The sequence below is a fragment of the Phytophthora infestans genome, genomic scaffold (genome assembly GCF_000142945.1).
Source record: "Phytophthora infestans T30-4 supercont1.62 genomic scaffold, whole genome shotgun sequence".
NCBI lineage: Eukaryota > Oomycota > Peronosporomycetes > Peronosporales > Peronosporaceae > Phytophthora > Phytophthora infestans.
Genome location: NW_003303697.1, coordinates 427,583 through 443,902, shown reverse-complemented (window position 1 = coordinate 443,902; position 16,320 = coordinate 427,583). Strand labels below are relative to the sequence as shown.

The following is a 16,320-nucleotide window of genomic DNA, read 5'->3' as shown; positions in this document are numbered from 1 at the left end:
AAGCAGCTTTTTCCACACTTGCAAGAGATCGTGAAGAAGTACCCAGATGAATATGCGGGTGTCGCCGACGAGAAGGGAGCAGATCATTCTAGTGATGAATGCGAGGATCATGAAGCATGGAGTAGAGAGAACGTCGTAGTGCCAGCCGTGGTCATGGATGATGAAGGTACTGAGGCCCTAATGTAGATATGGATACACATTTCGTAGACCAATTTTGCGCTCACAATTAGCATGCCTTCAAAATTAGTCTGTGTCATTTGATGACAGACTATATATTGTAAACGCATAAAAAAAAAACCTTAAGGGAAAATGCCAATTAAGGGCCGTTCAAAGCAACCTTCTCTTGTTTTGATTGTATCTTTTGATCTAGTAAAAAGTAAAATATGGCCTTGGCATCAATCAAAAGCTGACACAATTGTATATTTCCCTGGTTATTGAATTGTTTTACATCAGCTATGGTGCGTTCAGTAGGACAAATTAAAACAGTGCATAAAATGTGACGGCCATGCCAATTAAGGACCGCTTGATTTCACTATGGGCTGCTAAATAATCTCTTATATGATACCTTAGTAGTGGCCAATGAAAATAGATAAGCCTGAAATTCCGAATTGCCTATTGGCTAACCGAACCCGGCCCTTAACTGGTCACCGGCCCCTAATTGGCATTTTACCTTACAAGAATTAGTCTGGGTCAGACTAATTAGCTGAACTTTAGCAGGATTTGTATGATAACTGGAATTTACCGGTATAAAAGTTTAAAGTCGGAATAGAGTAAAAAAAGCAAAAAATGTCTCAGTTTTAAGTCGCTTTAACGGGACTACGATTTATTAAACGGAAATGCTACAGTCCATGCGTCAAATCCGCTTATTTTCCATGTAATACTCCATGTAATGTCCATGATGTAAAATATTTTCATTAGGTAATTTATAAAAATAACCCAGTCGTTGAGTGCAATTATTGTCCAACTCTCATCCGTGTATTGTCCACGATGTGCTCTATGTAGTTAATACCGGTACAATACTGTATACCGGTAGTTGTACCAATCACACCAGCCTTTCATTTGCTTTTCAAACCCAAACTCGCCCCCCTTCGAGCATTGCCGCCGCCGCCGCTCCGTTACCTGCACGCCGCAGCCTACGTCACGAGATCAACCGTTGCTGCAATCGCCGGCCATGTCGCTCAGTCTACCCGCTTCCGCGACGTCTGAGGTGCGTTATCTTGCTGTTTGTGGTCTCTGTGAACGTGTTTCTAACCGTGCGTTATCTATTTGTAAATACAGGGTGGATCGTCCGACTCCTCTTCAGATATCGACACCACGGCTTCCGCAGCCTCCGGCGCGGCTGCAAACTCGGACGACGCCTCGCCTGACACGGACGATTTCAAGCGTCCAGGTATTGTCCAGGTCGTAGACTCTCCCTCCCTTGTGGAGGGCCCCGCAGACGTGACGTATCCGAGCTGGTCGGCGTGGAATGAGTATTTGAAGGCTTACTCGGTAAAGTCCCGCCAGGTCATCCGCATCCAGTCAACGCTTAGTTGCGTATTGAGAAACAAGCGGCTGGGTCAAACTGCGGCAGCAAAGCAGGGAATGGATGTTCCGTACGTACCAGAGACGTGGGGTGCTTACCAACGCACATACATCTGCACACATGGCTGGCCAGCAAAAGACAGGAGCAGCGGATTGCGAACCAAGCACTTCGTCCGAGGATGCGGTTGTCCATTTCGATTTGTGGTGCAGCTCGTGCAAGTTGACGGCTTATGCTGCCTTCGCGTGAAGAACGGTGTGTACCAGCACAACCATGCGGTGGGGACAGCGCAGTTCAAGACGTACGCGGAGAACCGTAGGTTGGACGACACGGACACGAAGGATGCTGTGGACAGCATGGTGATGTACGGTAGAAAGCGCGCACGCATCTATAAGTATCTTCTGGGGAGAGGCGAGAACCTCGTCAAGAAGGATGTGGACAACATTGTGCAACGTGTTAAAGCAGAGATAAGAGGAGGGTTGAATGACGACGACGCTTGCGCCGCAACTCTCGCGGAATTCGCAGCTATTGACGGTAGCGTAGTCACGGTGGACGAAACTGATGCGGGACACTCTGGTGTGATCAGTATGACTTCCAGACATATGCGCGACATGGCTACTAGATTTCCAGAGCTTTTGCTTGTGGACTGTACCCACAAAACGAATCGGTAAGTCCTCCCATGTATTGTGCAATTATCTGTCCATGTATTGTCCATGCTTATTTTAATGTCATGCCCATGTATTGTGCGATTCTTGTCCATGTAATGTGCATTAGATACAACTACCAGCTTTGTACCTTCATGATGATAGACGACAATGGGCGTGGGCAGCCTGTACAACAGTCTTTGCTCGAACGAAACGCCGATTGGCAGATGTCCCGAGCGCTGGATCATCTATTTCGGATTGACGATAAGATTGGCGACAAGGTTCAAGTTATAATGGTCGACAAAGATCTGAATGAGATCCGCGTGTTGCGTCGGTACTTCCCTAAGTCGCGCGTGTTGATTTGCGTCTTTCACGTCATCAAATATCTCCGCACAGCGTCCAGGAAGCCAGAATATGGTAAACTTTCGTCGGACGATCACGACGCCATCGACGCATTAGTCCACAACATGGTATATGCCTTAAGTTCAGAGATCTACGAGACCAATTGGACCTCCATGAAGGCACTTTGCACTAGGACTGGATATATGGCATTTTACAACTACATGGATGAAAACTGGAACACTTGTACGGAGATGTTGCGCTGATTTTGGCTTTTTGCGCGAGATTGTACAGGACGGGCACCGGCGTTCGCATCGTCGGTGTCGAGGCAGCCTCGGCGTCAAAGAAGAAGAAATCTATGAGTGAAAAAATGAAGACAAAGGTTCAGGAACTACTCACTGAAGCGGATGTACTGCTCATTCCTGTAAATTTTGGGAACATGCATTGGTGTGCAATGATCGTGGATGGCAAGCAGAACAATGTCCTGTACTACGACTCAATGAACCTGAAGACGTACAAGGACGTACTGGACCGCATGTCGTGGGATCTGGCTACTACGCTCAGCGACGACTTCAAAGTTGTGTCCGTCAATGGACCGATCCAGACAGACGGATACAACTTCGGATTCTACGTAATGTTGAGGTTTTGGCGATATGTAGACAAGAGTGTGTCGCTGGACGTAACTCCGATTGGTCTAACGCTGTTACGCTTCCGCATCCTTCACTTCGTGCTTCACGGTAGCAAGCCATAATGCAGCTAATACAATCTCATTTCTATTGAAACTGGAATCGACCCGCCTAATGTTCATGCGTATGGTTGACCTCCTGACTTCTGTATACCGGTATGTACGAGAGATGTCAGAGGACTTTCGTTTGCGAAGGTCTAACAACTTCCATTCACTATGGATTTTAAAAACAGTGGTAAGTAATTTATTTCGACAACATGGAAAATAAACTGAGTCGACGCATGGACTGTAGTGTCACATGACGCATCGGCCTTTATTAAAGTATCTAAACGAACTTAACCGAAGCATAGGACTCTAACCAGCCAACACTTTTCATTGTTGCCCCGTGTAGATTTTCAACCGGTACTTGAGGACAATGGCGACTCGCGGCAAGCCGAGCGTGTTTTCAGCCTTTAACCAGCTGCGCGTAAGCGAGGACTTTGACTCAAACGACGGAAGCGCTGAGGAGCGACATCAGGAGCGCAAGGAGAAGCAAAAACAGAAGAAAAAGTCGCGCAACAAAAAGAAGAGCAGGTACTAACCGCTGCTGTTTACTTGCTGCAGCTTGGCGATTGCGTAAGCTGATATGTGTGTTTTGAGTGCTGTAGTGACTCAGCACAGCTCAAGGACCTAGCGTTTGTGTCCGTGTCCAAACCAAAGAAGAGCAAGAACAAAAAGAACAAGTCGGCGACCAATGTGCAGCCCCTGTCCCCTACTGGATCGACAGGTGAAGAGGTGCCAGCTACCAACAGCGGTAGGGAAGCGAAAGAGGAGGCGACCGAGCCAATGCGTTCGTTGGCAGCCATGATAAGAGCGACTTCTCAGCCCCAGAAGGTGAGACGAAAAAGCTCGTGTTGCTGGCATATTTGGCATGATGTTGGCGCTGACTGTTCCGACTTTTATTTTTGTATTGTAGACCGCCACAGTGTGCAATGGTGTCGAGAAGAACCCACATGCGGCAGATCAGCAACAACAACACAAGAAGGTGAGCTTGATCGAATAGCTTGATGACACGCGATTGAGTGGACTTGTCACGGTTTGATGCAATTTAATACCAGGCCACGTCTCCTCCAAAGCAGCAACAGCCTCAACAGAAACCGCAGCAGCAGACTGCAGCGCCACCACAGGCTCCTGTTGTCGCGCCTGCAGCTAGCGTAGTGCAGTCGTCGTCAGAGACGGAGTTGGGCGCTGTGTATGCGCCTTCGCATATTACGATCACTCGCGTGGATGGACAAATGAAGCGCACAGTGGCGGTGACGGAGGTTATGGATCAGCTGCTTCGCTACACTCAACAGAACGCGCAACTTCTTATGGTGCAGGAGCAGCTTGGGGTACGTATCTGCTCATCGTCGCTTGGCCTCCCCCCGTTAACACTATCCTCTACGGCTGTCTAGCATGCGAACCGCAATCTACAAGACCAATTGCAGAGTAGTGCCGGTACGTTTGTCTGTGTCATTTAGCCGTGGCGGTTTCCTTGATCTCATGAAGCGCTTCCGTCTTCCTCTCGACTGCCGATCGACGGGTTTGTGTGTGTGTGTGCATGGTTTCTATTATTTTTGATGGGACCTACAGAGATCATTAACGGTCTGCAGAATGAAGTGACGATGTTCAGGCAAATGTGTCTAAACTTGCAGGCCGAGGTGAGTCGTCGATCTTTTGATCTTGCTAGCCTACCATTTAATGCAGCCGTTTTGCGTCGCAGTTGAAAATGAATTGTGGCGATCAACCAGGTGGCTAACTCCTCTGCGAACTTTTGTCCATCTGTGCAGGTATCGCTACTCCGTTCCAGCACCACCGTGTCGACCGCCCCAGATGCTGGTAGCAATCCCCAGCCACAGCATCATCGCCCACCGCCTGGCATGTCCTGAGCTCGGAGACATCGTAGAAACTGAAGCAACTTTACGTGACCAAGGTATGCGACCAACCACATAACACCCGTTTCCCAATAGAAGCGGATCTTCAACTCCGTTAACTGTACGTACCGTAGCTTTTTGGCTCGTGCGGAGGCCTATTTTACTCGTCATTGTCTCAGTTCCGTCCAGCTAGACTGTTTCACTATTGCACTGACAGGAATGACAGTGTCATGGAAACGGATCGCTGTTAGACTGTACGTGTACTGATGGAGAGCCTTTTCTTTCAAGAGATCTCGCAACCACACACACGCCTTCTTCCGGACAAGACGGGAAGCTCGCTCCTACATGTACACTAGAAAAAAAATCTAATGGAGCAGTAAAAACAGTAAGACTACTACATGTACCTGTAAGTAGTAATAATGAAGCAGATAGGAACCGAGTAAAAAGGGTTCGGTACGCCAGTCACTGCCGTCCAGATTTTGTGCTTTCAGGAGGGGGGGGGGAGCCGTAACTCGAAAGCAGCTGTTGGATCTCTCTATCCGCAGTCGCACCCACGACTATTCCATTCGCGCTTCTCCGCTCCACCGCGAACGCACGCCGTCCGCGTTACATCTTTTTTTTTGGCTTTACAGAACTGTAGTGCATTTCATCATCTTGTCCCCCCCCACCACCATGGTCAGCACCATGAACAGAATCAAGAACAAACTACGCAGTAGTCGTCTGCACAAAAAGGAGGGCGCGTGGGCGCTGGACGAGGACTCTCTGCGTCTCAAGCAGACACAAGACGACGACCCGGTGCGCTTCGACCGCAGCACCACTCTGGCGGACACGGTCAATGTGACGGACGACGTAGAGGAAATGTTTTACGGCCGCAGCACCTCTAATACCTCGTCAGACATGCCGCAATATCGCACGACGGAGCAGCTTCGCGGCAATAACATAACACTCTCAGCATTACACGAAGACGTTGAGGCCAGTAACGTGAGCAATGTCAGCAGTAGCTTCTCGCAATTCTCAGCCACGACGCCCAGCAATTACGCAGCCTCCACTCCAGGTAAGTTCACCAGTACCCACCAAGGGCTTAACACGGCACAGACCACAACGGGTATGTCTCGAGCTGTAAGTGGAGACTTTGAACTGGAACGTCTTCGCTCTGAGGTGTTAGAGGTCAAGGAGGAGGTGAAGGCTATCCGACGAGAAGTCATGAACGAGCTGCACGTGACTCGCTACGACGTTCTCAAGGAGTTGGCGCTTCTCAAGGGCGCCATCGCTCAGTTGACTGCAACGCAGCACATTGCACCCGCATCTGTGTCGTCCACAGAGAGCTCGTCATCAGACCCATTGTCACCTGACGAACGTGCGGCTCTGACCCGTCAGACGTCCACCAAGACGTCGCAAGCCACACGTGATCGCCTCGCTGCGTCTCGTACCAATATCCACAAGACTCCCCCGCCTGCAGCTCGAGCCAGTGTGAGACTGACACAACTGGCCCCAGTGGCGGACAATGCGCTGTCGACGCCATTGAACCCGCAGCAGATCAACGAGATGTTCCCACTCATCGACTCCACGTCGGAGCTCGCCGCTCACGCTCGTGGGCTGACTCCAGGCACACGTACGTGGGCCCTGACCCGCGTGGAAGAGTGGCTGGATGCTCGATATAACTTGGGCAACGACACTCTCCTGGCTGTTGTCGGAGAGGGAGGCACAGGCAAAAGCACCTTCTGTGGTACAGTGGCTCAGCAATTCCGTGGGAATCTATTGGCTGCTCATTGCTGTCAGTTCGACCGTAAGAGTAAGAGCAGTCCCAGGAATGTGCTGCTGTCAATGGTGCATCAGCTTGTGGACAGCTTACCGTCGTTCAAAAACCAGCTGGCCAGACTCAACCTCAAGTATGTACTGGAAGAAGCAGACCCATTCCTACTGGCAGGCAAAGTTCTGGTGGACCCATTAAATGCTGTGGAGGAGCCAATGCACGCGACTTTCATCCTGGTGGACGGAATTGACCAGTGCGCGGTTGGATCGAACGGCCGCAATGAGCTGCTCGAGTTGTTCGCTCAGGTAATTCCTCAGCTCCCGTCCTGGGTCGGATTCCTCGTGTCGTCCAAGCCATCGTCCAAGTTGGCCAAGCGACTTCCTGTGTCGTCGGTCTTGGACTTCAGCGCCAAGAATGGAGCTTTTGTGGCGGATGCGTCTTCACTTGTCGATGACATCGCTCGAAACTTTAGTGATGATGACGCTGCGGAGGCCAAGAAGGTGTTGAAGAAGAAGAGTGGTGGTAACTTTGCATATTTGGAATTCACCAAGCAGGCTCTGTCGCATCCGGGCATAGCAGCGGCAAGCAAAGAAGGTGCAGTACCACTCGAGGTTCTCCACGAGTTGCCGGAGACGCTGTACGACATCTACGCAGAGATCTTTGAGGACAAGTTCGGTCAGGGTCGCGCACGCGTGTGGGGAAAGGCTAAGCCACTGCTACAGTTGGTTGTTGGAGCAGCAGCAGGTCCGTACTCGCCAGTGACAGAGGAGCAGGCCAAGGAGCATTTCAACCTCACAACTGAAGACCTGCGAATGCTTCGTCGATCTTTCGTTGACCTTGTGTCTGTAAAGCATGGCTCTTACCGTATTGAGAGCTCTGCGTTGTGTGCGTGGTTAAGTGATCCTGCTCGGTCTGAAGAGCAGTTTTACTTCAGTGTCGACGATGCGCTACTGGCTCTGCGTAAGATTCGTCGAGTTGGTTCCAGCAGCTCCAGTAGCGGCCACTCTGGAAACTCGTCGGACGGTAAAGCCGCCAAGAACGGTCACGCGTCGTCCCGACCAAGCAACCGAGTGAAAACTTCCAGTAAAACGCACCAGCGAGCTCACACACGTTACGAACCGCGCACCAGCCCGGACTACAAACCCGTGGGCATTCTCAAGCGCAACAAGTTGTAGATCAAATCTCTGTAGGGCTGTTGTGGACTTTTGACCAAAAATAAGTATTCGATGTTTGTTGTCTCTATCGCTGTCGTTGCCGCATTTTCCCTAGTCTGTCGCTCTTGCCGCCGCCTGTGGACACTCGAATAGCAGACAAAATCTGAGCAAAGTTGCCACTACGAGAGGCAACGGATCGAGATGGAGATGAAGCCACACTGATAGTCGAGCCAGCTTCTCGGCCTATCACTTCCAGTGCAGTCCGCAGAAATGCCAGAGCTCCTTCTGTGGTTTCTCCAATACTCAAGATACCGAAGACGCCAGCTGTGAGACTGTCAGCGAGCAGGAAGAGTGTACCTAGAGTTCTCTCCACGTCAAAGCACACACCGTGTAATCTGCAGGCGTGGAAGAAAGCAGTGTACTGCATAGTGATCACGTGCGGGTGGAACACGTACGAGCACGCCACGAAGCAACGCCGAGCCCCTACGAGTGAACTTTTGGCCAGTAAAGCTTCACGCAGCAGCAAGTCCGTAGCGCTGCCACTTTCGCTTTTTCGTCCTGAATTGGCTGTAGTCAGTGACTTGTTGGCCACTCGGTAGACACCTGAATTCGTATCTAACACACCACGAGCGAGCAGGTGGAAACAAGCGAAGCTGGTAGCGGAATCTGTGAGGAACGGATGTACAGCGAGAGCCCACAATCGAGGTGCATCATTGCTCTTTTCATCCTGAAAGACCACGAAATCCAAGCTGACGTAACCCCAGACATTCGTCTCTACTAGTAGCTTTCCCGCGGCGTTGCAAGCACCCTACAAAAGAGTCAAAAACGCCAGTTAGGAACGAATGCACAGCAATGCATCCATAACGGACCTTAATTGCCTCATATGGTGCAGCCGTCTGAGGAAACGTGAACGCCACAGTTTTCCTATTCAGCCCCCCACCTCCAGCTGCCAGCACATTCTGCGTCGACGAGATGTGTACGGAGCCATCCGGGTCTACAAACAGATTCGCGCGCACGTAGGCAGGCTCTACCAGCACCGTTGATGCCTCGGATGAGGCAGCAATGGCTGTAGGAGGGACAGCTTCAACGACACAGCCGAAATGGCCGACGGCATCGATAAACTCCCGCCATTTTGGGAATATTTCGGTTTGCATGGGAGTCGCGATTCTCGCTAGCATTCCCGGACGCTCTAGCTCTGCCAGAATCAGCTTTGCTGCTGCATCGCGAGGGCCTGGTTGGCGCCAATACTCGGGCGTCCGCTTCTCTCGACGCAGCTCACGCATCGCTTGCATGTTTGACAGGTCAACGACCGCTTCGCCCACATCAAGAGGATCGTAGTCCAGCTTAATTAACCACCTCGGTTGATCCATGTGAGCGATAGCAAGCTTGGCGAGCGCTGCACAGACTTCATGTTCATCGTACAGCTCGTAAGTACCATTGGGGACATTTACATCAGCTCGGATCAACAACCGCTTGCCACCCGAGCGAGTGAGCAGCGGCAGAGCTTGAGCTGGCGGCGCACCGAGGATTGGCAGATCCAACGCCATCGCTAGTCGTTGATCCTCAGCTCCAGGTAGCCCCATCACAAGGTAAGCCTCTTTGCCAGTAGTGTAGTGTCGGATGCGCCGCAGACAATGAGGCGAGTAGAGTAACAACGATGACAGCGAGAAATGGGCTGGAAAGCGCGTGGTTTGCTCGGGAAACACTAACTTGACGCGAGGTCTGCTGTCAACAAGACCGCCAAGTTGCAGCAGTTTGAGGAAGTACTGAGAAACATCCGATGTGAGCTCGAAAGGCGACACATAAAGCAGCAGTTCCACGTTAGAGTCCAGTGCAGCGGCGCATACCCGCGTCAGCTGGAGGTTCTGTTGTATGGCAAAGTTCTCAGCACCGAGACGTGAGTGTTCATCGAGCGATAACGACGGCACGTGGACCACAACACGTCGGCGACCAGCAATTTGTGGCCAGTGGGACTTGAGATTGTGCATCCTTTTCTCCCATTTCTCGAGTTTTTCTAGGTGGACTTCTCGTAGTCGAGCTTTGAGACTTGTATGGCAACTGTAGGCTCGCCACGCAAGCTGAATTTTGCTCGCATTGAAGTCGCTGGCACGAGTGCGAGCGTACCTCCGACGGACTAGCCACATACGAACACAAGCTTCGATTGTAGTAGCAGCACGGCGTTTACGATCTCGCCCTTTATACCGTTGGCCTGGACGTCGCAGTACCGACATAACTTGATCTTCATTCACAATACAGGACAGCAGTTCGCGCTTAGAGAATCGAGGTTGGCCTGTACCTGCGAGTGCGAGCAGTCGCTGGCCATCAACGTAAGCCAGAGGTACAAAATACTGCGCGAGCAGAGTCTCCAGCGCTCGCAGAGCCTCTTCTACACTGCCCCAAAGCTCCTGTGTAACGCGACGGAACGAAACAAACTCGGGTGTGTCTCTCATGGTCCGTCCTTTGTGAATCAGAAACTGGTGCAAACTATACACATCCAGCAGTTCGTTGTAACCACGAATTTTATCGACATTTGCCCCCAATTTCTCCATCTCGGCGTATTCGTCCTTGTCATTTTCATCGCTTTCCTGCTCCTCATCGGAGATGTCGTCGTCACTGAATCGGTCTCTATTGTTTTCCGTATCCTCTCCCTGGTTCGTGAAGGCAGCGACTGCAGCCGACATTAACGAAGTCGGATGGGCAGACCTCCCATTCTTAATTTTACTGCTAGATATCGGTACTGACCTTGTAAATGGGTTGGGGCCTTGCAGAGCTGAACTCCGCCTAGTGCTTCGTCTTCTGGTTGTACTGTCAGGAAAGGTAGCTTCGGGCACAACAGGTGGGGGCGTTGGTGGAGCTCGAAGATCGAACTTCAATGATGCCAGATTATAGCCTGTGGACTGAGTAAAAGGAGTCGACCGAACTACTTGTTCGGAGCGATTATAGATTCGGGTTGCACGCTGTTTCATCACCCCACCACCAGAGCCATCGCTCGTACCACTGAAGACTGGAGTCAGATCTGCGTACGCAGGGAGAAACCCGCGCGTGACCAAGTTCAAAACGCCGTGCTTGGCATCCTCCTCGCGCAATTCAGGAGTTGGTACGCTTGGATCAGTTTTGTTGACACTAGGCAACAGACGACAGTGTTGCGTAGTTTTTTTGCGCATGAGACGACCGTGATGAATTCCAAAATGCCGTTCCCACGGCTCAGGCAAAGACTGTCGAATCTCAACGCTGTTGTTGCGAAATTGCTGAAATGAACACAATGAAATGCACAAATACACGGTTACATAAAGATTCCCTTACAGCAAAATGTCTTACTCAAATGCACTTACCTCTCGGAAGAATTCCACGGGAATAGAGCTTGCGTCCATTTGTCGTGGCTTATTAGCTTTATCGTATCCACTTCGGTGCATGATCGAAGGAGCAGCGGCAACCGTGACAGCAGGAAGAAGAGTGCCGCTCTGAGCCTGATTATTTCGTGCACTGCTACTGCTGTTAACCATGCCATTGAGGACAAGTTCCGCTTTGGCCCGAAGTTCTGTCTCAGTCTGTTGCAAGATTGCGTTGAAAGCTTGGACTTCGGCTGTTGTCACAATTGCGTTGTGGCGCATTGGCGATGCATTGGCCTCCACGGCCGCTGCAGCTGCCGTCATCTGCTCTCGCATCACACGAAGCTGCTCCTGTGTCTGCAACAACAACCGGCCCACATCCTCCACATGATGTTGCTGCTGCACCTTGTCCATCGCTCCTGCTTCTGAAGGTAGGCCACTGCGACCAGTTCCAATTTTATCAAAACGCACAAACGTGAGATGCTGCGCTTGTCTACCTGTGCCAAGCTCCGATATTAATAGGGCGACCGACACCGACTTACCTAAGGCGCCGAGCAGATTGAAGCTCACTTCCTGGTGCTCCTTTACCCTCACAAGATCACGTAGTCCACTCGTGCGTCTTTTAGCATGAACATCTTGCGAGTTCCTGAGCACGGTGCGACTGCTTCGGGTGACAAGGCACGACCCACTTCCTGTGAGGGTTATGTGACGAAACGAGGTCATTTCCGAAAGTCTTGGCGTGTGCGATTCCTTGTCGTGGATGGATCCAACCTGCAAGTCTCGTACTATGAAAGTCGCGCTGCTTGTCACCCACCGATAGGTCAACCATCTGCACCCAAAGGGATTTTCTACCTGTCCAGCATTGAGCCACACGAGTATGTCGTAGGAGTCATGGGAGCTGCTGATAAACCATTCGGCTTCAAAATGGTCGGACACGCTCCGAAGAAAGGGTACGTTGAGCTAGACGTGTTTGTAGACACCCTGGCCGATCGCAACAAGTGGCTGGAAGTCGCTCGCAACGCTCTAGGTGCCAAGCGTCAACTAACACGCCAAGCCATCGACCAGAGTGTGAGTCCAGGCAAGAAGAATCTGTTCGGCTTCAGCGTCTCTTTGTCCCCACAACCAGCAATGTCACCGCAGAAGCAGATACAGACACTGTCCAAAAGCAAAGATGAACTGCTCTCGCAAGCTCTACGCGAGCTAGAAGCCGCAAAGCTCGTCGGCCGAGAAGCTTGCAACGAGATCGTCGTCCAGGGAGAGAAGCTCGACGCCATCGAACAAGATCTCAGCGCCATCGACCGCGATCTCGACTTTGGCGACAAACTGCTGCGTCGTCTTAAGAGTCCCACGCTGCATCTCTTCTCGGACGACTCTCGGCCTAAATCCACAGGAAGTTCAAAAGGAAGCTCACCTCAGCGCTCTCACCAGTCTGGTGGTTCCAGTCCAACCCGACTTCCACCTGCTTTGGAAATCAGTAGCGATGCTGGTGTCAGCGACTTGGAGCGACTAGCGCAAGCTCTTGGAGAGCTCGAGGTGCAGGCCGAGCTATTGAATGGCGAGGCAGGACGCAGCTCACAGCAGATTGAACGCATTGAGCATCATCTAACGAACGTCACGACCCGCGTTGAGAAGCAGACTAAACAGGCTTCCGCGACGCTGAGTGCCGGTCCAAGGCTTTTCTAATGAGGTCTACAGTAGCAATACAAAGACAGACATCAGACCCCCCCCCCCACTAAATGCTGTAATCTCTGTATAACGACGTGTCAGATTGTGGTGTGGAGCTGGTTCTTTTGTGTCTAGAAAATCGGGCGAGGTGGGCCGCTCTTGCGGTTCATGAAGTATTGACGCTGTAGAAGCTGGTGGTGGCGCTTGAGACCGCCCTCCATGTCTTGCATCTTCCAGCGTGCGTTCTCCACGCCCTTTTCCTCGAATTCGGCGGCGTTCACGCGTTGTCCGTTGCGATAGATGTAGCGCTGCACGCCTGTATCTACATTATTGACAGCACACGCCGCGTCAGACCAGTCACAAGGAGGGGGCATGATCACAAGAAACTCACTCGATTCGGCGCGGGGTGTGACGATCTTTAAGTAACTAAGCGACGACTGCGCGCGCTGGATGAGTGCCGACACCCTGCATGAGGTAATTAGTTTAGGCAGGGAAATATGTCAAGACAACAACTGCGCACTCTTTGGGGTCCGTCGGGTCTCCGTGGCTGCGGAAATCTCGACGGATCTGGTCGATAGAAGACTGGCGTTTGGGCTCCGGTAGACTCTGCGCCAGACGCAGCAGCTTCTTATACAGCGGACGAAGCTCGCTCATTGCCTCCGCCATCATCTTTTAACCTACTCGGTGTAACCGCATGGGTTACGAGTAACCCGCAAGTTGCGGCCGGATTGTAATCCCTCTCCCAATCATGGACCCGGCTCTGCTTGATGCTAGTGTTTAACGTTGCTGTGGATACAGGAATTGATCGCACTGATGTTCAACTATACCGGTGTTTGGAGTAAGAGATAGCATGGCGGCTCATGTCCTGGACGCTATGTGAACGTAGACCGCGATGCTCGAGCCGGACACCATCTTCGGATATGCACAGATTCGTATGACCTAAACTAGGGAAAATGGAAAGTGTAATTAAACAGTTAGCACTGCTGCCGCTTGGCTTCAACACGAACTCAAGCGGGCTTCAGTTGCTTTAATACGCAAACCTGCGTCACCTAGATTCACTTTGCTCCATATTGTCAACGCGCTTGTCACAGGAGTGCCAGGTCTCATTGACGTCACCTTCAACGTCGTTGAGTACGACTCCAACATGAATCCCAAATCCAACACGCCTCCCTCGAAGGACAGCTTCGATTACTTGTCGTTCTCAACTCCGACCAGTTCGAGCAGGCTCTTCAGACGACTCTTGTCGAGAGGTTTTGTGAATGCGTCCGCAGGCTCGGACCTTGTGCAGCTCCACCACACACTTCTCGACCTGTTCTCTTACGAAGTGCCAGCGTAGCTCGATGTGACGGGTTCGGCGGCAGTAAGTTGGATTCGTTGCTAGAATATGTGCTGCTTGATTGTCGATTCCAATCCTCAGCTTCAATGTTCGTTTCAACAAGATCACCTGGAGGATATTGCTGGCAGCCTTAGCTTCCATGGTAGCCTCACACGCAGCCACGTACTCCGCTTCAGCCGTAGACAATGCCACGATTGTCTGTCTTCTTAACATCCAGGATACCGCTCCTCCAGCCAATGTAAAAACGAAACCTGTTGTGCTCTTTCGGGTCTCTGGGTCGTTGGCCCAGTCACTGTCACAATAGCTTTCCAGTGTCAGTGTCCCCGGCGTATGCGATTTCTTCTTGTGGATTATCCCAGAGTTCACCGTACCCACAAGATACCTCGTAACTCGTTTCAGAGCTCCAACATGCTTGTTCGAAGGTTTCCCTACGTATCTGCTCAGTTCTCCTAACGCGAAAGCCAGATCTGGCCGTGTGCACATGACCAGGTACATCAGCATGCCTATTACCTTCCTGTAGGGAAAACTAGTAGCACTGCTATCAACCTCTCCAAGCGGGACCAGACGAGTGTTCACCTCCATCGGGTTCCCAACTGCGTGAGCGTTACTGTAGCCGAACTTCTCCAATATCTCTTTGGAGTACTTGCTCTGCGATAGAGTCCTCAGTTTGTACCATTTCCACACCAAGATACTGTACTGTTTAAGTAGACCTGGTCTTTAATTCCATACTCTGCGTCGAGATCCTCGAGCAATTTCACCTTGCGCTGCTCGTCATTGGTTGCCACTAAGATATCGTCGACGTACACTAGGACCAGAATGATTTTTTCATTCTCAAATTTGTAGCACAGGCACGATTCCGCTAATGATCTCTGGTATCTGTGCTTCAGTAAGCACTGGTTTAGCTCAGTGCTCCACTCGCGACCAGAATGCCTCAACCCATACAACGCCTTCCTCAGCATGTACATACGACCGTATTTATTACACGGAAATCCTTCGATCGATCTCACGTACTGCCGAATACCAAGGATTGCATTCAGATACGCTATATTGATGTCCCCTCTGTAGAGTTTCAAATTCAGCTGATGAGAGCGTATCCAGAAAACAAATCCCAGGCCCTTGATAGTTGCCGAGCGCCACCAGTCTCGCTTTAAAGCGGAGCACGTAGCCTTGTTGGTCCGATGAGATACCATACACCCACCGAGTTCTTATCGGCTTATCGCCCTTGGGCACCTCCTCGAATGTTATCTCCTCCAACACTCCTCTCGCTCTTATCGAAGCCAACCCCTTCAGCTCGACTTCACACCATAAGTCACTGAACTTGGAGCGGTGTGCCTCGCGGCGGTTTCGCGGAATCTTCACCTCATTTTCCCTGATCGGTCTACCAATTCTGTCCAATACGCGAGCTGTGCTCTGCACCGCGTTCATCACGTAGTCGTCTAAGTATCTGGGACTTCTCCGCTCGTGATATTCGCGTAGTCTTGTGCGAGTCCGTTTGATCTCGTGTCTAGTAGCTCTCTGCTCGGCCCAAAGTTCCTCCGATTGTGTTTTGTTGCACTGTCGCTTTCCCAATTCTCCACAAACGCTAGCAGCTGTAACATCGCCTTCATCAGTATCCTGTCGATCCAATTCTTCAGTAAGATTTCTTTCGTCCTCAAGATCTTCTTCGCTCTCAAGTTCCTCACTGTTTGTCAGAGATCGCACGCAGTAGCAACCGACTCAGCGTCCTACACCGTCACAGATAACTCCTGATCATGTTCCAGCGACATAGTATGCCTATTCATCGATTCAGAGTACTGCGGCTTCTGGTCACTCGACACAGAGTAGCCCTTGTCCTCTGTTGCTTGTACTTGCTGTACTTCCCCGCATCGTGCTTCTTCACCACCTTGTTCACTCTGAGTTGCAGATAACTTGTCTTGCTTCGGTGTCGATGGCTCACTCGGCAACGCATGAGTATATTGAGGGGTACCGGTTTCAGGCGGTAAGTACCCATAAGCCGGTAAC

The 16,320-nt window shown here is 51.2% G+C and overlaps 5 protein-coding genes across 5 annotated transcripts; 3 read left to right on the top strand and 2 right to left on the bottom strand.

Annotated features, from left to right (window-relative positions):
- Positions 1–3,578: 3,578 nt before the first annotated feature.
- On the top strand, positions 3,579–5,201 carry PITG_18459 (uncharacterized protein; the record flags this gene model as incomplete). Its single annotated transcript, XM_002896337.1, has 7 exons — positions 3,579–3,763; positions 3,838–4,063; positions 4,146–4,214; positions 4,288–4,560; positions 4,624–4,666; positions 4,802–4,869; positions 4,999–5,201. 7 exons carry the CDS (start codon positions 3,606–3,608, stop codon positions 5,095–5,097), a joined length of 936 nt encoding a protein of 311 aa, XP_002896383.1.
- A 510-nt stretch (positions 5,202–5,711) lies between these two features.
- PITG_18458 (uncharacterized protein) lies at positions 5,712–8,068 on the top strand (the record flags this gene model as incomplete). The annotated part of the gene is made up of 1 exon (XM_002896336.1): positions 5,712–8,068. One exon carries the CDS (start codon positions 5,767–5,769, stop codon positions 8,008–8,010), a length of 2,244 nt encoding a protein of 747 aa, XP_002896382.1.
- A 6-nt stretch (positions 8,069–8,074) lies between these two features.
- PITG_18457 (uncharacterized protein) lies at positions 8,075–11,732 on the bottom strand (the record flags this gene model as incomplete). The annotated part of the gene is made up of 3 exons (XM_002896335.1): positions 8,075–8,797; positions 8,859–11,237; positions 11,322–11,732. The coding sequence occupies 3 exons, from the start codon at positions 11,730–11,732 to the stop codon at positions 8,075–8,077; spliced, it is 3,513 nt and encodes a 1,170-aa protein (XP_002896381.1).
- A 213-nt stretch (positions 11,733–11,945) lies between these two features.
- On the top strand, positions 11,946–13,001 carry PITG_18456 (uncharacterized protein; the record flags this gene model as incomplete). Its single annotated transcript, XM_002896334.1, has 1 exon — positions 11,946–13,001. The coding sequence occupies one exon, from the start codon at positions 11,946–11,948 to the stop codon at positions 12,999–13,001; it is 1,056 nt and encodes a 351-aa protein (XP_002896380.1).
- An 85-nt stretch (positions 13,002–13,086) lies between these two features.
- On the bottom strand, positions 13,087–13,661 carry PITG_18455 (uncharacterized protein; the record flags this gene model as incomplete). Its single annotated transcript, XM_002896333.1, has 3 exons — positions 13,087–13,305; positions 13,375–13,448; positions 13,504–13,661. 3 exons carry the CDS (start codon positions 13,635–13,637, stop codon positions 13,115–13,117), a joined length of 399 nt encoding a protein of 132 aa, XP_002896379.1.
- Between the last annotated feature and the right edge of the window lie 2,659 nt (positions 13,662–16,320).